Below are 22,407 nucleotides of genomic sequence, written 5' to 3'. Positions count from 1 at the left end.
AGAGATTATATACTATAGCTGAAAAGTTTTATCTAGCGAAACAAGTAAAAGTTATAGGAGCCCAAATGGGATCGCACTTACTCGATAGTGGAGTTCCTCTAAAGTCGGGGGTCCGCCATGCAGCTTCGGCTTATACGTAGCCAGACAAACTGGGTCTCCATCTTAGAGCCTCTATATATAGGTCTAGTGTGTCAATTGAAGTAACAAATAGACATCACCTGAGTACTAAGTGGTCGTATAGTCCGCGGAGATCCTGGGAACACGACGCAGAGCCGTCGCCATATTGGATAAACGTAAACTCGTAACGTAAACAGACTACATCTAAAGCTAGAGGAACGTCTAGTCCGAGTGTCATATTCAAAGTTAGCCTCAAAGCGCCGCCATATTGAAGTTTCAAGGGCATAAACAAGACGATTCAGTCAAATAGAAAATAAAGACAATAGATAGATGCCTATAAAAGAAATACCCAAATGCACCTAAGTAGATCACAAAGACATACATTCTAGTAAATTACTAAAATGTAGAGAATCACATCCAGATATGGAGGGCATCTAATGGTCCGCCCATAGCAGTTAAATAGATGTTATTAGTAAACCGTACTACAACCAAAGCCACAAACTATACAGTTTCAAATACGTGATACGTATCTCCAGAGAAAATTATTTTTTATTTTTTTTATATAGAGAAACGACTTTATAGATGGAAAAAAGACGCCTGTGCACCCTATAGATATGGAGGAACGCCTGGCATAGTAACAGCCATCTAGAATAGAAGAAACAAAGAAACTCGCTCCCAAATTACTGAATGCGGGAGGGGAATACCAATAGAGAATATAGGACTGCAAGAAGAACCAGATGGAAGAAATGACATATATAACCTATAAATAAAGAGAAAAGCCGTACATAGAGGCAGTCATCTTAGATAGAGAAAAAAGAAAAATTCAATCCCATATTACTGAACGCATAGTGGAAATACCGGTAGAGAATATGGAGCTGTGATCAGAACTAAGCTAGAATAAACACTCCGCTTCGCAAAAAAGAGGTAAATACAGAATAGATATAACATGGTTAGATGCAGAACTTGGATTTACATAATGGCATTTTCCCAGGGCAGATTTTCGTTAAGTCCTGTTTCAAATATCCAGAAGACTTCACTTTTTCGTCTGAGGGCATCAATATTGCCATCTTTAGGAGTATGTATTCGTTCTAATATCAGCCAATTAAGATCTTTAATAGAATGTTGGTTCTCTAGCCAGTGTTTCACTAGTGGGGCTCCTGTGCATTTGTTGTTTATGGCAGATTTGTGTCACTTTAGGACTCCTAAATGCTTTCTGTGAATACCAAAAGTCTTAAAGTTAGGATTTTTCTCAGTTTAGGAGTAATAAAGTTAGGACTCCTAACTTTAAGACTCCTAAACTGAGAAAAATCCTATCTTTAAGACTTTCGGTATTCACAGAAGGCATTTAGGAGTCCTAAAGTTAGGACTCCTAACTTCTGTGAATACCGAAATGAGTAAGTGCCTTCTGTGAATACCAAAATGAGTAAGTACCTTCTGTGAATTCCAAAATGGTAGTTAGTTTAGGATTTTGTCTTAAGTTAGTTCTGTGAATCGGGCCCACAGACAAAGGAAAAATATTTTTCTGTCTGTGTTTATTTGCAAAAATCTGTTAAAATGGAAAACCGGGAGCCTTAATGATAACACAATGGGCCTGATTCACAAAGGTAACTTACACTTTTGATTAAGTTTACACTTTTAAGTAAGTTTACTATTTTTTGGTATTCACAAACTCCGAGTGTAAGTTACTACTAAGAAAATAAAAAACAGTACTACGTCCAGTATTACCCATGGCCAACCACTGGTACTGCAACACTCTCCCATATAAAATAATGGTCAGCATGTGCTACCAATTAATTCTGAATAATGGAGGCATGACTTGTACTAGAGTAATATGAAAATGTTGTAATCTCCAAAGCCCCATGGTGTTTCTCTGCCCTGGGAAGGCATTCCACAGGGTGTTTTGTGGGTGTTCCCATGCAACTCCCATGGATTTTGATGCATCCCCAGATTTACAAGAACTTGTAAACCTAGGAATGCGGTAAAATCTTACATCTTTCCAGGTGAGGCGCAACGATGAGAAATATCTCTATTTCTCCTCGTTTCTTCCTCTTTCTGTGTGTGCGGCAACCCCAACCTCACCTGCAGGTTAGTGAATTCCATTTTTTTAGAACACATTTGTTTCTTGCTTCAATGTTGGTTCCAAGAAATATGAAAGCAACTTTAGGATTGAAAGCTAGTTTAGCAGTTGGTCCTGATTCTGCAGCACACATAAGAGGAAGATTGTTTTGGTGCATGAAGGTGCCCCTTCAGGCACAAAAACAATCCTACATGCAACACATGTACCTTTGCACCATGGTGCAATGGTGCCTGCGTTGGCGCTAGACTGCCAAAAGGGTGCAAGAGAAAGGACAAGAATGTGCCATATTGTGTTAAATATAGCTCATTCCTGTCCTTTCCCTGTCACGCAGCACAGCAAGGTGACTTGCTGCGCTGCACTGCGACACAAGCTCATAAATGAGCCCCTATATCCTTATTGCTTATATGCCATTTATTTAATTTCCAGAGCCTACGTGTCTTTGTTTATGAGACATCTATGTGAACCTGGCGCGGATGGAGCAGAAACATTTGCAGATGGAGTACCGAGGGAAGGTCTATCTCGGCAGCATGTGCTCACCAGGATTGGTGTAATGTCACTGGTTCGGAAGAAGGTGGGTGAGTAAAAGTTTACACACAGTGTTTCAGGTATTCCAAGTTTATGTAGAATTCTGTTTTAGAAGATTACCATAAAATTATGAATGCAATTGTAATACATTTATATGAACTATACATAACTCTAGTAATAACTTTCCATGCATCTCTTTACCTATTTGTAATTTACATAGTTAAAGTGTCAATGCAGCTTATTTAGTAAACTACTTGTTTCCTCCAGAGTTTGCCCTTTGAGTTATGTCCTCTTCTAAACAGATGTCTTCCGTTGTTTTGAAGTGCTGTGTTCCACCAAACTTAAATTAGATACTTTGGTTTTCTTATGCAATAAACAGCTGTTCCAGTTGATGCCAAATTTCACCTAAGACTTTTCAAGAACAAAACATTACCCAGATTGACGGAACTTGAAAGAAAATGTATAAGGGGAATGATACAAAAATGTGAAGTTATTTTGGCTATTAGCAGCAACAGGATCTAATCACATGGATTGAGATATTGAGGATCAGGTTTTGGGAACAGATTGGGTAACGTAATTGACCATTTTATTTAATGGACCCCAACCTCACCTGCACGTTGGTGAATTCCATTTTTTTAGAACATTTATTTTATTGCTAAAGTATTGGCTCCAAGAATTATGAAAGCAGCTCTAAGATTGAAAGCTAGTTTAACAGTTGGTGCTAATGGGATCCATTCCACCCTACTGTTGCTACAATCATTATGGAGCACTGATGAACACGTTACTTACCGTTGGTAACATTCGTACTGGTAGAGACTCTATCTAACCATAGATTACTAACATTTCCCAGACATCAAACTGGATTCTGAAACTTTTTCAGCAGTACCTCTGCAGGTCGGTAGGTGGCACTGTGTGCCTCCATACCGACACCGTTTTGCTCTGGAAAGGACATGTGGGGTCCATATAGGCACCACTCCCACGCATTGATATCATTTGCTTTTGAGGCTGTCTGTGCCCCCAAATGCAAAGGCTTTGACCAGTTTGCAGATTCCTAGACTCAAAATCCTATTTATCGGTAAAGCCTAATTCACAGAGGATGAGAGAGTCGGTGAGTAATCTGCAGTTAAATAGATTCTCTACCAAAATGAACGTTACCAAAGGTAAGTAACTTGTCTTTCTAATAGAGACTTCTAAACACTTATTTCTAAACTTTTGAATAGAAACCAGAGCAGTACCTATTAGGAGGTGAGTCTGTGAATTGGCTCAGACCAAAATGTTTCTGTAGTCCTGAGCGGGCAAAATGCCCCTCTCAATAAATCTGGCTGTCCAGATAGTAGTACTTTGTGACGTATTCAGCGACACCCACATGGCTGCCTGGCAGTTGTCCCGGACATGAACTCCACTTGCCAACACAGTGGTAGCATTTGGGCCTGGCAGAAAGAGCCTGCAGACCTTCTGGAGGCTGCTTTTTGGCCACTGCATAGCAGATCTTGATGCAGAGCTTGTTTTAACAAGAGATGGTCCTCTTCTGCACAGCTTTACCTTTTTTGTCCCAGTAAGCCTCATCCAGTGTCCTTTGGTGTGATTGATGTAAAGCCTCAGCACTCATTTGGGGTCCAAGCAATGGAGTCTCTGGTACTCCTTAGAGGGGTGAGGCAGAGCATAGAATGCCAGCAGGATGATGGTTTGGCCAATGTGGATGGCATCACAACTTTAGACAATATACCTCAGGGAATAAGGATGCACCCGCCTGCAGAGCCAGCTTGTCTGGGAAGAAGATGGTATAGAAAGCCAGCAGCTTGCTCACTCCCCGCGGCGATGTTCTGGTGACAAGGAACATCATCTTGAGGTTAAGAAGTCACAAAGGACAGCTGTGAAGTGGCTTCAAGGAAGTACATGTAAAATATGTGAGGACCAAGTTAAGATCCCATTGTGGCATCTAAAAGGAGAGGGAGATAACAAGGTTAGAAGACCTTTAAAAAAATGCATCACAATCAGTGATTTAAACAATGAGGGCCGGTCTGCCAACCGCAAAAAGTCCAAAAGAGCCGAAAGGTATCCCATAACTGTACCCAATGGAAAGCATTGCTGGGCGAGAGACAAACAGAACGTCAGATAACTTGAGCAGGAGGGGGTCATTCTTGCATGTGCTGCACCAAACCACAAATGAGTCACAATGACAGACAAATACAGTTTCTGTTGAGGTACACCTGGCTGCCAAGATGACATCGCCCACCTCCAGAGGAAGGTTGAAAGAGTTCAGCTGTTGGTCTCCCAATCTCCAAGCACAAAGGTTGAGATTGCAAAGGCCAGGTGCAGAAACCTGCCCCGTTGCTGCTCCGTCCTGGAGAGGCAACCTGATTAGAGGACACATGCTCAAGTCCAAGATCTCTGTATACCATACCCTCAGTGCCCTATCCTGTGACACTAGGATGACCTGGGCCTGGTCGGTCCTGATCTTGGACCATAAGAGGTATCAGCGGTTAGGTGTGCAGGAGTCCTGAGTTCTCCTCTAGACAGAATTCATCACAAAGTGAGAGATGTCTTTTAAACTCCAAGGTAGAGAACTGCTGACATTGCATGTTCTCTGCGATGGTGAATAGATCAAGCCAAGATTCTCCTCATTCGCGCCACCTCCGGTTGTAACTATCCAACACTTACCCTACTGTTGCACCCCCTGGAGTAAGAATAGTAATTTTTACCCCTATACTATCCAACACTTACCCTACTGTTGCACCCCCTGGAGTAAGAATAGTAATTTTTACCCCTATACTATCCAATACTTACCCTACTGTTGCACCCCCTGGAGTAAGAATAGTAATTTTTACCCCTATACTATCCAATACTTACCTTAAATGCAATGTAATATTATGCGTTGTAATGGTATGCGTTGTAAAGGTAGTATGCGATGTAATGGAATGCGTTGTAAAGGTAGTTTTTAAAAATGCGTTGTAGTGTAATGTGATGTAATGGAATGCGTTCTAGTGGATGTTGCGTTGTAAAAATTGCGTTGTAAGTGCATGCGTTGTAAAAGTATGCGTTGTAACGTCATACATCCCACTTCTTGACATGAAAAGTGAGCCTCTTTCAAAAATGTTTCAAAATGCTGCCAGTTTCAGGCTTACTGATTGCTGGTGCAGTACGACCTCTCGAATTGCTTCACTTGACTAAGAAAAACTATACAGAACAGATGTTTCTATTTGTTATTTACATCTCACATTAAGAGACATTTTAGAATTTGAGATTCCTGACAGTAAAAAGAGAATGAATGAATAACTTTGTTTGTGTGGTTACTCAAAACCATTACAATAGAAAAGAAGAACACTGCATTTAAAAGAAAACAGTAGGATTAAAGTCTAGAGGTCTAAAATCCAAGGTCTAAAACGAGATAAATCTGTGTATGTAGCAGTTGTTAAAATTTTTCTTTTACATGCTTCAATTAAACTAGTCAGGTAATAAAAGATGATAGGCAGCCTCCGCACGAGTGCCTCCCTGATTGCTTGGGGGGAGTGTCCATCAACTTTGTGCAGGTATATTGTACAAATTTGCCAAAAGTAGCCACGTGCTTCACTATGTCCAGTGTGTAAAGTCGAGATACAAGAGCACATTTACTAATGTTTCATGCAACGCAGGTGAGCAGGCGCAGTTGCAGCGCTGCATTGCATGATATGGAGAGAGCAGAGATGCGCCATGTCTACTAAGATGAGGCACACTACTGTTCCCTCCTGGCTCTGGTGTACTGTGTGCTGCCTAGCTTCATCATAGGCACCCCTACACCATGCGTTGTTAAGGGCAGGACTGTTTTTGTGCAGGAAGGATTTGAACCCACACAATTTATCAGAATCTAAAACTCTTGGAAATCTTATGTTCCTTCTACCACCCCAATATCACATTGAGCTTCAGAAAGCTCTACTCTATGTCCTACACTTTTTCTATTTACACAATTCAATACTCAGTAGTTGTTTATCTTGGTTTTCTTTCGTTTTATAGAGGTGGTTTGCAAATATATTTTTCCTTACCTACACTTACTGATTTTCATTATGCTTCACTGTTTGCTTGTTAGCAGTTGAAAATCGAGGAGCATGCCCTTTGTGTGCCTGAATTCTCTCAGATTGTATTTCCCTGAGGAAAGAAGGATTGTCTGCAGCACCTACTCTCAGAGCAGATGGTAACAGTGCTCCTCCATGACTGTGTGCTGCAAATTCTGATGTGTAAACGCATACTGAGACATGGGCCACAGGTCTTTTGTCTGTAACCCTAAGCTGGTTTGTTTGTGAAATGTGCTCATGCTCATCCTCAAACCAGTGTTGCACACCACTTCACTAAGTGCAATCCCAGGATGCTATGAGTGTCCTTGAAATACAAAGGGAAATCAATCAGTACAAGGGAACCTATCTTTATTCTTGTTTTCTGCATACTGATGAGATTGGTTTGGTTCAATGGATGATAGAATTAGTTATGTATTTGTGCTGTAGACATGCCTTAGTGTATCTGGCCTCAGAGGATTAGCAAATAAGAGGGAATCCTTACTCGTGTCGAGGTGTATATGAAAAAAACATTCTCCATAATCGACCTTATGAATTTAACATGATCTTGGAGAATGTGGTGAAGGAAAGGAAGGTTATTTAAACGCCAAACAAGATATAATTTTATATTTCCTTGCTGCAATGTGTTCTCGCGAACGTACTATCGTTTGTTTGTAGGACAGGTTCGCTCGAGACAAATAGTGATCTTTTAGCACGCGGCATTTAAATAACACAATGGACCTCTAGATGGCAGCAAAGGACAACTTGTATCTACACGAAGCCAATAATATGCTAAGCCTAGGACTCCTCGTTGAAAAAACATGTGGTTTACTAAACGTGTTAACATTTCGTCGGGCAACGATGGGCCTAATGTAAGAATCCTCTATTTTTTCTATAAATGTTATATTTTTCATTATATTAAACACTGCCAATTTGTTCCTCCATAGCTAAAATAAGAGCGGGCCTTTAGGTAGACAAAATGTTGTGATTAGTAATCTTGCTGTCAAAATGGCTATAAACCACCAGCGCATTGCTGCGTTTGAAGCAATCCCGAAATACTGGAGCAAACCCTGTAGTACTGAAGTTGCAGTTGAACCTGAATTGCAATGTAATTGCATATACATTGAAGAATGTTATACCAGAACAGCTATAGCTAAGGAAAGGTCCAAATCATATGACTCCAATTTCCTGCCTCCTCACACCCTGGGCAAATCCCTGGAATGGCAGGATTTTGCTTGTGTAGTAAACATTTGAAAAATAAACAATTGATGGACGGAATGCTGGACAATGCAAACATTCACCCCCAGTCACAAGGATCTGGGTTAGATCCATCATGCTTTTGCTCACCACACCACCACAGTTTGGACCCAGCCATATGCAAATCAGTCTTGACCCTGTTCCTTGTGGGAACAGTCCAGCCCGAACTGCCAAGCCAGGTCCTCCCTGGACCGGAAACAAGCATCCTGGGACCGGTTTCAGGGCATCACCCTTCATCAGCCAGGCTAGCTTGAATCCAGTGGTGTAGTGAGCACGGGACCCGCGTCTGGGCATACCCTTCCCACTTAGGGCGACATATGCAAAATAAACAATTGATGGACAGAATTCTGGACAATGCAAACATTCACCCCCAGTCACAAGGATCTGAGTTAAATCCATCATTCTTTTGCTCACCACACCATCCCAGTTTGGACCCAGCCATATGCAAATCAGTCTGGACCCTGTTCCTTGTGGGAGCAGTCCAGCCCGAACTGACAAGCCAGGTCCTCCCTGGACTGGAAACAAGCATCCTGGGACCGGTTTCAGGGCATCACCCTTCTTTTTGCATTCTTTTTGCATTTGTGTAGTAAACCAGCCATTGCACGATTTGCACATATAATTGCATTTTCATGTAATTTGCTCCACGCAGTGCTGCAAAGCTACGCTTGCATTCCTCTTTTCAGGTTGTAGATTTCAGTAGAGATTTCATCTCTACTGTGGTTCCATTCTTACATTTTTTTAAATCTTGATCGTGCAATGAGCTGGAAATGTTTTGTGTGCTCAAACAGACCAAATAATGAATGCTAACAAGAATGATTGTTTTTTAAACAAATGTTACTAAATCTCTAGATCTTTCTGTGTCGGGATTAAGTAATCTGAATATGGAGCTAAACACTTGCTGATAAGAAGATTGGTTTGATACCGGCCTCTCTTGGAGCTAGTTTTTTAGGTCGAGCTTGGGCAGCGCATGCGCTGCTCTGCGAGAATGCTGTATTGAGGTAAGGACTTGATGCTCCGCCGACTTTCCGCCCATATTTTTCATTGGCCTGTGTCATTGTCCACTGTAAACTGTGGCTGTTCATTGGTCAAAATGCTTAGTAGTCCCTCCTTACCGCCTTGTCTCATTTTGTAACCCCACATGGCAACACCCCCCTTTTACGTGTGTTGTTACTCGGTAGGCTTTAATTACAGCCCTCAAGCACTATTTTCTCAAATAGCTTTGTCTTCTACTGATTTTTTTAACATTTTTATAGCATGTGTTTGCCATGCAATAGGTCTCGCATTTACGAGCGTTTGAGCTATTGGCATTGTAGATGACAATGCCTTTTATTTATCTGTTTTAAAAACAACACAAATAAAAGGTATTGTCATTTACAATTCCAATAGCTCAAACTCTCACAAATGACAGACCTATTCCATTGCAAATGCTTGTTTCTGGCATGTCTTCTAAGGTATTATATTGAAGTTTATTAACCAGTGCAAACTTTGCCTAAACCAATTACTTCTTAAAACTTTACTCCTTCACGGATAGCTCTGGGAGCATTGTAGATAATGTTTTTTTTTTTTTTTTTTAAAACCTTTATTTTCAAAAGTCAGGACACAGCTATTCAGCCGACAACCCGGAGGTTCGGCAGCATCGATATATAGAAACAGAGATGCGTCCCCAATACCATGAAAGGAGAAGTGCAAAGGTTCAATTTTAATTAAACACAAAAACGCACAACAAACCCCAGCAAGGCAAGAACACTGAAAGCCCATGATGAGCCCCCCAGGGGAGGCCGGACCCCACTCATCTAACAGTTACAGTACAAAGTAAAGAGGAAGAAGAGGGACTGTAGAGGGCAAAAAGTCCATAAACCATACTGAGCTGGAAAGAAGGTTAGGAGGAAAGCTGTTCCTCGGGAGGATCCAGATCCGGGGCAAGACATATTCCCCCCCTGTATTGATTCCACCGCCCCCATATGGCGTGCCACTTCCGGGGGCGGCCTCTAGCGCAATAGACCGTCTTTTCCCTTAACATACTCCAGTCCATATTTTCTTTCCACGCGGTCAATGTAGGGGGCCCCGCAGAGCCCCACAATCGCGCGATATCTCTCTTAGCGACCATGTTGCCCAGAGTCACCCATTGGGTCTGCGCCGCATTATGATCAGTGGGCCCCCAGACATTCAGTAGACAACACCGCGCTTCCGGCTGCATAGCAATGCCCGTCACCTCCCCCATCACTGCATGGACTCTCCTCCAAAATTCCGTGATGACACCACATTCCCAAATGATATGCAGGAAAGTACCCACCATACCACAACCCCTCCTGCATAGGCCGTCCTCCGAGAATCCCATGTGAACCAGCCTTGGCCCCGTCACATACACTCGATGCAGTATTTTAAGCTGCACCAGCCTCAGACGCGACGGGATCGCAACCTCCTTAGGAGAGGAAACAGCAGACTGCCAATCTTCGTCATCCAACTCGAGGCCATCCCTAGCCCACTGGTCCCTCAACCCCAGAAGCATATCCGCCCGGACGTTGATCAGTTTCTTATAGCATTGTAGATAATTAATAAAGTGCGTGTATATTTGGTATAGCTTTATGCCGATACAACTGTTGTTGTCTCACATTATAAATGTTTAAAATCCAATAAGGTGCAAGTTTGGGATAGTGTATTTTCTGCTTTTTGATTTGTGGGTAAACATATTGCTCGCCTTTAATTACTTTAAAGAAATAATTGTCAAAAACACCTTTTCGTAAATTACATAAAAGGGGAAGTAGGATTAGAAAGATAGCTTGATAATAGCTTAGAAAATCAGGGTCAATCCCTCTTACTTCTATGGAAGTTGCAACTTCTTCAGAAGTATTCGAGGTGCATTTTGTCCCAAAGGAAATTCCATATCAGTCCTTCAATCTGTTAAAAAATACTATCTCAAATAAGATACACAGAAGCTCGGAGAGCTGAAAAATAAGGAAAGGAAGAATATTCGATTTATTAATAGCACCTCTACCTATTATGGATACAAGTAAGCGTTCTTGAATTGTCCTGGTCAAGAATAATCAAAGATAGTCAAAAGATATGTGATTATCAGAGGTTCAGTTCTGTCAAATTTGTCTTGAGTCTGCACACTAGGTAAGTTTGCAGATTTTAGAATCTGCAAAATAAAATCAATTTCCCACATCCCACCATATCTCACTCATGTCACTTTTTCTGACACTCACTCTTATGAAAAAATGTAACATGGGAAAGAAGGAAACTTTAAAACTGTCAACGGTTCAATGATCCTACCATGATTTCATATGCTGTTGTGAACATGCCTAAACATGGAGTACACCCAAGTCGAGTTCCTTAACCCCAAAGGGTGTTTGCTTATCACCACCCCTTCAAAGAAAAGGAAAACAGGCAAGTGTCTCTCACTCTTCTTTATAATGAGTTAGGCTCATCTAGATAATAAGTGTTATGAGTTAGACATACCTGTAAAAGGTTATATGTAGGTGCCTGAAACGGCAGACACAAAGAGTAATCGTGTTTATGAGAACTTGTTTATTATGCATTACCACCACACAATTTCTGTGTATAAAAATGATGAGAACTATTTAAACTATTTAACTATATCGCTTCTCACCCCTTCACTTTAGCTCTCTATGATCATACGCGGTTCTTTTTATCTATTTCCATATTGCGCAACTTAATGTTCCAACCTCACCTGTATTGTAATTTCTAATTATTCTCTAATTTTCATCTTTACCTTGTACTTCGTTTCGCTCATTTTCTATTCTTCGATCCTCAATCTCCCTCAACTACTGTCCCCTCCACAACTACCGGTGTCTAAACACATCTTGGTTTTACCATTTTTGTAATTTGCTCTTGTGATAACCCATCCCCCAGTGTATGCTCTAATTGATATCTTAATTTTTGTGTTTTACTGACCTTTCTCTCTCACTCTTTCTATCTAATCGCTTGCCGCTCCTTTGTGTTTCCAATCCATATCACCCCCCCTTATTCACCTACCTCCCTCTCTCACTATCTCTCCCCCTGATTCCCCTCTCGCTTTACTTCTTTCCTTTCACCCCTTCCCCTCTCTCTCTTCCCCCTCTTCAACTCAGTGACCTATCATGTCCCATTTCAACCACTCCTTCACCCCCCGAGACTCTACCCTCTCCAGACATGGCCCCAACTTATGGACCATTCTCTACCCTCCCAATCTCTCCAAAAATGCCAAGAACATTTTTAAACATAAATTACTGACTCAGCACCCTAAAACACTAATTGTCGATAACTACCTCAGCCTCTTCTCCCCTATAAAAATCAACTACATCTTCTACTCCAAACGCCCCTCCAAATGGAAAAGCATCTTCCTCATTCACCTCCCAGTATCTAAATCAAGCAAAATTCCTTATGGATTTAAACTATCTACTACCCCTTTCCCAGCTTTTCTTGGTGAAATTGACATCTCCATCTTTGAGTTCCATTTCAATACCTTGTCCTTCCTATTATCCAAACCTTCTCCTAACCCCTCATCTACCCAACCTCTCGTCGCCCTTTTACTTTCCCCCTCTCCTCCGACTCTAACCATCCCTCCCCTGTACGTCTCAGCTGCTAACGCTGTTTCCCTAAACTCGCATTCCAATTGCTCACTCTCCCCTGTGACCCTCCCTTCCCCGGCTTCTCAACTACACACTCCATCTCCCAATCTTACACGCTCTCCAATGATCGACTCCCTCCAACCCCTAACGTTATTCCAAATCACTTTCTTGCCGCCTACCCCCCTTCCTGGAATTCCCTAATGCTCCCCTCCAGGCCCCAATTTCACCCTCTCAGAATTGCATTCCACCCCCCAAACCAGCTGTAGATTATCCCCACTCCCCTCTCGCCCTCTTATCATCTCAAACCACATCTCCTGAATCCAAGAATGCCCCGTCCTTCTCATCAGCCCTCCCTTCGTCCAAGAGCCTGAGCACTCCTCTTACCGTCCCTCCCGGCCTCTCTCCCCCTCCTTACATCAGACTTCCTCCCCCGATCAACACCGAACACATTCTATCCCCCACCTCCTTCTCAACTGCGTTCCCCCTCACTCTTTTAACCCAGACACTGCCCAATATAGAACACAATCTCTCAACCCTGACGACTGAACTCACACGACCGATGAAAGATTTCAACTCCCTCTATTCCAGGTCCCTCGGCTCACAACGCATCTCTAATCCCAAACCATGGAGTACTCCACCCCTCTGCTGCTGTACCCATAGACCCCTCCGTGCTTCGAGCTATCTCTCCTCTTCTGACCTCCTTGACCTTTGCAACTCTTACCTTCCAAATTCATCGATCAATGGTCCCCCCCTCACTCCAGCATTCCCGTTATTCTGGGGACTAGCAGAATTCCCTCCTCCCCCATCTCCCCCAGACCTCCACCCCAATTTACCTCCATCCATGCGTGCTGTCCCCCTAAAGAGAACCCTAAACCCCTTGCCTGCATGCTTGTGAACTGCCATTCGGCTCTCTGACATGCGATCGAAATTTCTGAAACTATCCTTAGCAAAGCTATTGACATCGCCTTCCTCACGGAAACCTGGCTCAATGACCACTCAACTTCCAGCCTTGACTTACTCTCCCCCCCGGTTACTCTATCATCAGAAAAGACAGAACTGAGAGAATAGGAGGTGGATTAGCCTTAATCTTTAAAAACGAACTTCAACTTTCCCTTTTCAAGAGCTCTGACCGCGCTACCTTTGAATACTTTGAAGCCGAACTTAAACTTCAAGGTTCTCCCCCGATTCGACTACATAATATCTACCACCCTCCTGGTGATACTCTGCCCTTCGCTGAGGAATTATCTGATCTTCTTACCCAATCCTCACTTTCAAACTCAAAAAATGTCTTCCTAGGTAATTTTAACCTCTACTGGAATGAGTCCGAGAATCCCACAGTCAACCTCCTCACTAATCTTCTTGAGATCAGTGACCTCAAACAACTTTGCCATTCTCCAACCCACAACAAAGGGACCACTCTTGACGCCATCATTGCGGGTTTTCCAGTCAAAACCAAAGCCGGAAACCGTGAAGCCGCGAAGCGAAACCGCGAGTGCTGCAAGGAGCCCTTGCCACTTCCACTGCTGCTGCCAACACCGCTGTGCCCCTAATGCTGGTATTGACCTCATTATCAGCGGAGAGGGGGTACTGAGGATTTTTGCATCCCCCCAGAGGCAAGGCAAGGCAAACGGGCAGCGTGTTGCGGCATCGGCCGAGAATCTAGCACTGTGCGCAGTGCGCTGTGGTCTGTGAGCGGGGAGGAGGGAAGAGTTGCCGCCGTAGCCTGAAAGACTCTGTGCTGCTTCTGAGGGTACGTCTCCTTCGAGGCGTTCGAGACCCCCCGCAGCTGAGCTATTGCTATTGCTATTGCTGATTCTTGCTGCCTCTTGCTGCTTTCTTGCTGCCTTTTGCTGTTGTTGACGCCATCATTGCCAATAATGACTTTGCTTCCCTTTCCAACATCATCCCCATTGACTGGTCGGACCATCACCTCATTCTGTTCTCTATCGCCACCACGGCTCCACTCCCCCCACCAAAAACATCAAATCCATGAAACGGACCAGAAACCTTAATCATATCCCCCCTGGTAAACTGCAGTCTAAATTCCAAGCACAACTTCTTCTCACCCCTCTCTCCAAAAATGCTAACAAACTCACCGAGCATTTTAACAAAACTGTCATTGATGTCTTAGACCAATTTGCCCCGTCCAAAGTTAAAACTCTAAGGAATATTCCATCCAAATCGTGGTTCAATTCTAATCTCAATAATGAAAGACGTGCACTTAGACTAACTGAAAGAGCATGGAGACAACATCCATCTCCCGCCCTCCTTGCCCACCTCAGATCAGCTAAATCTACCTGCAAGGAACACATTTTCTCTGAAAAGCTTCCTTCTTCCGCACACAACTTGATCGTGCCAAAAATAGAACCAGGGAGCTGTTCAACATAGTTCGAAACCAAACAACTTCTGCCCCACCAAAGCTCACAGCCACAACTGAAAGATGCGAAGAAATTGCAAACTTCTTCTCTGAAAAAATAACCAAAATAGACCAATCCTTCATTGTATCTCAGATCCCCAAAAGCCCCTATTTACCGCCGACTCTACTTCTAAAACACCCACCTTATCAACTCTCCCCCCTGACTCCTCCTCCCACCTACTTGCCACTACCCTCCGGATTACAGCCTCGCAAATTCACAGCTTAAAACAATGCCCCCTGGCATAATTTCCACCCTGTAACTGAGCTTGAAGTCTCGAACATCATTTCTAAACTCAAACCATCCTCACACACTAAAGACCCTCTCCCTTGTAACCTTGTCCAGGAGCTAAAGCACATCATTGCCCCCTATCATCATCAACTCTTCCCTTACCACAGGATGTGTCCCTGCCTCCCTCCAACTCAGACAAATCACTCCCATTCTTAAAAATCCCTAATGACCCTAACAATCTCCGCCCGATCTCCAACCTCCCCCTGCTTTCCAAAGCCCTTGAAATATGTGCCATGCATCAACTGGACAAACACATTGACACATTTAACCTACTGGACTTCTTACAATCTGGCTTCCGAAAAGGCTGCAGTACAGAAACTGCCATGCTTAATATTGTTGATGAGATCTGCCACTCCCTGAATAATGGTGAGACCTGTCTACTTATTCTCCTTGACCTCTCTGCAGTGTTTGATACTGTTAACCACCTTGCCTTACTTAACGCGCTCAAAGATTGCTTTGGCCGCCATGGTCCTGTCCTTAAATGGTTCTCCTCCTTCCTCCAACACAGAACTCAACAAATCAAAATCTACAACCGCCTCTCAAACCCTATACCCGTCTCCCTTGGTGTCCCCCAGGGGTCCATTCTCTCTCCCTCTTTCTTTAACCTCTTTATGGACCCCCTTACCATCATTCTAAAACAAGCTGGAATCAATACCACCTCTATGCTGATGACACCCAACTTTACTATAAGATGAAATCCCACTCTGATGTTCTGCACCTTAACAATACTGTGACAAAAATCCAATCCTGGTTCCACTCCAATCATCCCAAACTCAACCCTAAAAAAAACTGAAATCATTCTCTTCTCTCCAAAAAACAACCCTCTTCCTATCCAAACATGGATCTCTGACGTTAATGCCCTCAATTGTCCGCTCTCCTTATCCAACTCAGTAAAATCTCTTGGTATAACCATTGACAATAACTTAACACTTCAGGTCCACATAGAAAACCCGGATAAAGGAGCACTCTTCTCTCTCTGTCATCTCAAGAAAATGAAAACCTTCATTCCAGCGGACGACTTTAAATCAGTTGTCCAATCTCTTGTCCTCTCGAGTCTTGACTATGGTAACGCTATCCTCTCCGGTACCTCTAAAGTTCATCTAGCCCCTCTCAAATCTGTGCTCAACCTAGCGGCCAGGCTAATCACCGACTGCAAATGTTTGGACCACATCTCCCCACCCTAAAAGCCCTCAAATGGTTGCCCATCGAAAGCAGATCCTCCTACAAGATTGTTTGCATTACGCACAAAGCCCTTCATCAAAAGACCCCGCTGTATCTCATTAATAAACTCAACAAAGCAGGCTGCTCCCGACCGCTGAGAAGCACCAACGCCCTCCTCCTTCCACCCCTGTTAAAAAAGAAAGCCACACAATCCCGCTCTTTCTCCGGAAACGCCCCTAACACCTGGAATTTCCTCCCAAAAGACCTGCGCTGTAACCCCTCCTGCATCAGCTTTAAAAATGACCTCAAACTGCAACTGCTCAACAAATATTGGGGTGCATTATCTTTTTCATTCCTCACCTTTTCTACTCTCTCCCTTTCCCCTCTTTTCCCGTCCCCGCCTTTCGCCTTTTTCCTTTCCCACCTCCTTCCATATTTCCTCCCCCTAGTTACTACCTCCCCTTCCTTTGTCTATGCTTCTTTCCCCTATTCATGCCTTACCACCCACTACCCTCCTACCATTGAGCCTACCTCCATCGCACCTGCATTACTGAATAAAACTCGATTACCTGTATCCATTTTATTTATCCAGATAGTTCTTTCTTGCCCCGCTGACATATGTAAATCGTATTATGCTATTTGTTCTGCGCAATCTATCCTGTTTGAATTCCACGTTATGAACAGTTGTGTTATTCCTGTATGATATCTATTCTCTTGTAAAGCGCTCTGATACCCCCGGGTCAAGCCAGCACTATATAAAACCTTTTAAATTAATAAATAAACTATTTCAGCAGCTATAAAATAAAATTATTTTAGGAAAATCGAAAGCATTTTATATTGCACACCCCTACTATCGGTAGCACTTAGTCTAAACACTACATAACTTTATACATATATCATAATCAGCCTCCCAGTCGTGGTATCAGCTGAATAATTAGTAGCTCCTTCTCTCACAATGTTATGCCAATTTGGGGATGTTGAACACTCTGTTAGCAATTATCACAATCCCACTTATTAGTGTCCTTGGTCCCATGACATTCCAATACACACACTAAAGGATTAGTGCAGTCATGTTTATCGCACAATTAGGCCTCTTTTGTGTGTTCGGCTGATATGCTGCACATATCAGCAGAAAAAAAGGCCTACCACTTACATCAATGCCCAGTCTTTGGAGGAAAGAATTGTGTGTTACAGTGGAAGATTCAATTTAATGTCAGCCAATTAGAAGCCAATGTTGCAGATCCAAAACCTGCATTCAGAGAAAAAAACTATGTTTTAACCATAGCTGTGTGAGCAAGGCAGGAAGTGCCGAAACGCTTTACAGCGTACACTCATTAAACCGAGACTCAACCGTTGATCCAACCTCTGTGTCGGTGTCTGTCTATATATTTATCCAATCCAATCACGGCCTAACGCGTTTCGGACTTCTCAATTCCTTGATCATGGGCAGCTGGTAAAACAAATAAATCGTATTGCAGTTACTGATTTAAATAGTCACATGATCTTTCACATCTCGCTCCACGTGAGCTTAGCATAATAACCCCAAAGCATTCTGTGATCAGTAGTCTGCACAACATTTCAATGTTCCTGAAATAGGTAAATAGACATCCAGCCCAATTTTATCCATATTCTTGTTTGCTAAAATGCTTTGCCACACTAAAAAGTTCCATATTGAGCTCCAATATCACAGTTCTCTTGGCCCCGCATATCGTAGTGGTGCAGTCTCCCGGTAGGCTACCGTAATGTCCAGTTTCACATCTCCGCCACAGAGAAATGGAGACGCACTCTCTTTTAAGCAACTTTAATCTGGCAGCAAGCAAGAATCCAATCACGGCCCAACGCGTTTCGGACTCCTCCAGTCGTTGATCATGGGCAGCTGGCAAAACAAACAAATCGTATTGCAGTTACTGATTTAAATAGTCACATGATCTTTCACATCTCGCTCCACGTGAGCTTGGCATGATAACCCCAATCCATTCTGTGATCAGTAGTCTACAGAACATTTAAGTGTTCCTGAAATAGGTAAATAGACATCCAGCACAATTATATCCATATTCCTGTTTGCTAAAATGCTTTTCCACGTTAAAAAGTTTCATATTGAGATCCGATATCACAGTTCTCTTGGCCCCGCATCTCGCGGTGGTGCAGTCTCCCGGTAGGCTACTGTCATGTCCAGTTTCACATCTCTGCCACAGAGAAATGGAGACGCACTCTTTTTAAGAGACTTTAATCTGACAGCAAGCAAGAATCCAATCACGGCCCAACGCGTTTCGGACTTCTCCAGTCCTTGATCACGGGCAGCTGGCAAAGCAAACAAATCGTATTGCAGTTACTGATTTAAATAGTCACATGATCTTTCACATCTAGCTCCACGTGAGCTTGGCATGATAACCCCAATGCATTCTGTGATCAGTAGTCTGCACAACATTTCAATGTTCCTGAAATAGGTAAATAGACATCCAGCACAATTATATCCATATTCTTGTTTGCTAAAATGCTTTGCCACACTAAAAAGTTCCATATTGAGCTCCAATATCACAGTTCTCTTGGCCCCGCATATCATAGTGGTGCAGTCTCCCGGTAGGCTACCGTAATGTCCAGTTTCACATCTCCGCCACAGAGAAATGGAGACGCACTCTCTTTTAAGCAACTTTAATCTGACAGCAAGCAAGAATCCAATGATAACCCCAATGCATTCTGTGATCAGTAGTCTGCACAACATTTTAATGTTCCTGAAACAGGTAAATAGACATCCAGCACAATTATATCCATATTCTTGTCTGCTAAAAACACTTTGCAATAATGTAACAATGCAAATTTTGCAAATGGCGAAAGCCCCCTGTCCCTCCAACAGAAAATTGCACTTGTCACTTTAAAAGTCTGAAAATGCACAGTCACTTTAAGGTTGTTGAAACTTTATTGGTATATAAGAAACACCATCAATGGCTACAACCTCAGGTTTGACAAAGACCGCTTGGCAGTTCAAACCCATTACCTGGTTGTGAAGTGGTCATAATAAACAAACTCAAAACAGCTAACCCGAGCGTGCTGGAGTCTGTTCGAATGTAGTAACAGGCAGTTGGAATGATATTTTTATATATATATAGATAGTTATAGTTAGGACCGTGTTTCCATAGGAAATCTGAAAATTCTATTTTGAATAACTTTGGCGCCGGTTGACGAATCTTCGCGAAATTTTCAAAACTAATGGGGCGCTCCGCTCAGCTCCTACCCTGAAAGTCTCGGGGGGATTTGTCAAGCGGGGGCCGAGAAAAAAGGGGGGTCCCAAAACACGTTTTCCCCATGCATTTTCCCATAGGACCTTTAGTCGAAGGTACAGCCCGAACGGCTGAACAGAATTACTTGAAATTTGGCAGAGAGGTAGTCCTCAGGTCAGGGATGTGCCTTTTGCATATATGGAGTCAATCTGTTCAGTAGTACCTGAGAAAATTGCAGTTAAAAGCACATACATATCTATAGCCGCGCACCGTGCGAGCACCCTAACGTGCGCGAGCGTAATTCTGATTGTTAGTCAACGTTCGAATCGGTCAAAATCAGGAAGTGTCGGCCGCCATTTTGTTTGTTTTCAGTGCGAGAGTGTAAAAGGAAGGTGGCGAACGTGAAAAGGGGTCAGGGTAGAGAGTTCCTGACCCCCTAGCCTTTGTCAGGGGGTCCCTGAAGGACCCCGAAGGCAGAAAAAAACATTTATTTTTTTTTTAAATCGCGGGGGTGCGATAATAATAATTTTAATACGTAGTTTATTGTAAAATAAATATATAAAAAAATAATAATACATACATAACTTAGCATTTAAAAAACCGTACAAATTCACTGAAAAAACCATAGGTTTCACACACGTTATAGTTAGGAATTAGCATTTAAAAAACCTTGCAAATTCACTTAAAAAACCATAGGTTTCACACATGTTATAATTAGGTCGATATTTCACTCATAAAAAACCAATGAAATTCCCCCGTTATAGTTAGTTCAGATAACTATAACTCGCGCGACCGCCACTCTATCACAAGGATGATGTCATCAGTGATGTCATGAGTGATGCCACTGACCATGTCATGAGTGATGTAATATGTGACGTCATGAGCAGGATTGCGTGAGCGCGAGTTATAGTTATCTGAACTAACTATAACGGGGGAATTTCATTGGTTTTTTACGAGTGAAATATCCACCTAACTATAACATGTGTGAAACCTATGTTTTTTTAAGTGAATATATATATATATATATATATATATATATATATATATATATATATATATATATATATATATATATATATATTATCTACTGGCGGTCGCCAGTAGATAGTTATAGTTACAACCTAGTTTCCATAGGAAATCTCAAAATTCTATTTTGAATAACTTTGGCGCCGGTTGACGAATCCTCGCGAAATTGGGGCGCTCCACTCAGCTCCTACCCTGAAAGTCTCGGGGTGATTCGTCAAGCGGGGTCCAAAAAAAAGGGGGGGTCCCAAAACGCATTTTCCCCATGCATTTTTCCATGGGACCTTTAGTCGCAGCTACAGCCCGAACGGCTGAACAGAATTACGTGAAATTTGGCAGAGTGGTAGCCATAAGGTCAAGGATGTGCCTTTTGCAGGTCTGGTGTAAATCTGTTCAGTATTTCCTGAGAAAATAGCATTTAAAAGCATATCAATATCTATACGTGCGAAATGTGCGCGCAATGTGCGCGCACCCTGCCGTGCGCGAGCGCAATTCTGATTGGTTGTTAGATGTCGGTAAACATTCGAATCGGTCGAAACCAGGAAGTGTCGGCCGCCATTTTGTCTCTCGCAGTCTGAGGGGGTGAAAAAAAAAGATAGAGAACGTGAAAAGGGGGCAGAGTGGACAGTTCCTGACCCCCTAGCCTTGGTCAGGGGGTCACAGAAGGACCCCAAGGGAGAAAAAAACGATTGTTTTTTTTTTAAAACGCGAGGTGCGCGTACCGTGCGCGCACGGCACGCACTGCAAACCGTGGGTGCTCGGTGCGCGAAGCCCACCGAGTGCCCACAGCGCGCGCACGGTGCGCGCACCTCGCGATTTAAAAAAAAATAAAAAAAATTCACGGTGTGCGCACGGTGAAAAGCCTGAAAAAAAAATAATTAATAAATACATAGCTTAGCATTTAAAAAAACGTACAAATTCACTTAAAAAAACCATAGGTTTCACACATGTTATAGTTAGCTGGACATTTCACTCGTAAAAAACCAATGAAATTCCCCCGTTATAGTTACTGCAGGCAACTATAACTCACGCGACCGCAATCCTCTGCTGATGACGTCAGATATTACATCACTGATGACATATGTGTCTTTATGAAAAATAAATATTTGTAATATATGTATAGCTAAAGATTAATGGAAGAAGACATGGGTAAATAAGTGTCTAAATACAGTGATGTAATATCTGACGTCATCAGCATAGGTACTTCACAGGTCTACCAGGGGCTGAAGCATGTATTATGCCACCCCTGGGAAGCAGACTAAATTTGATACCACAGGCCTGCTACTGCAGCCTGGGTGAGGTAGTGTTAGCACTCCTCACTGAGGTATAGGTTCCTATATCTCACCATACACACACATATAAACCTATCAGTAACCTCTAAGGCAGGCCCTATCAATCCTGAGTGCAGAGTGCTTGGTTTACAATGTGAGGGGGTGCCTCTGCATGAGCAGGACCCCTCTGCAGATGGCAGAGTCTATTCTCTGTGGCTGTTTGTGGATGCGGTTAAACCATATACTCTTAAGTGCATTATAACCTCCCGGTAACTGCTAACTTTGGAATGACTGAATCAAAACATGTCGTGTTTGGTGTCAAACAACTTGGAATCATACCCCCACACCAGTAACTGGTATGGGAGTATGATCCCACCCTTCTAGAGGGGACGACATGTACCTACTGTGGTAACACGGTAGAAATCTGAAAGAGCCCTGGCATCACAAAATGGATGCC

General features: G+C 42.8%; 1 protein-coding gene across 1 annotated transcript in view; it reads left to right on the top strand.

Moving 5' to 3' along the window:
- The window catches only part of CHD5 (chromodomain helicase DNA binding protein 5), a 568,616-nt gene that overhangs the window by 333,597 nt on the left and 212,612 nt on the right, over nucleotides 1–22,407 (top strand). The window contains exon 29 of the mRNA XM_085624078.1: nucleotides 2,621–2,765. Coding sequence (XP_085480204.1) covers nucleotides 2,621–2,765 — 145 coding nt within the window. The remainder of the gene's footprint in view (nucleotides 1–2,620; nucleotides 2,766–22,407) is intronic.

Source organism: Triturus cristatus, chromosome 1_2 (genome assembly GCF_964204655.1).
Source record: "Triturus cristatus chromosome 1_2, aTriCri1.1, whole genome shotgun sequence".
NCBI lineage: Eukaryota > Metazoa > Chordata > Amphibia > Caudata > Salamandridae > Triturus > Triturus cristatus.
The sequence above is the reverse complement of the archived record's forward strand: the minus strand, read 5'-3'. Positions and strand labels throughout refer to the sequence as shown.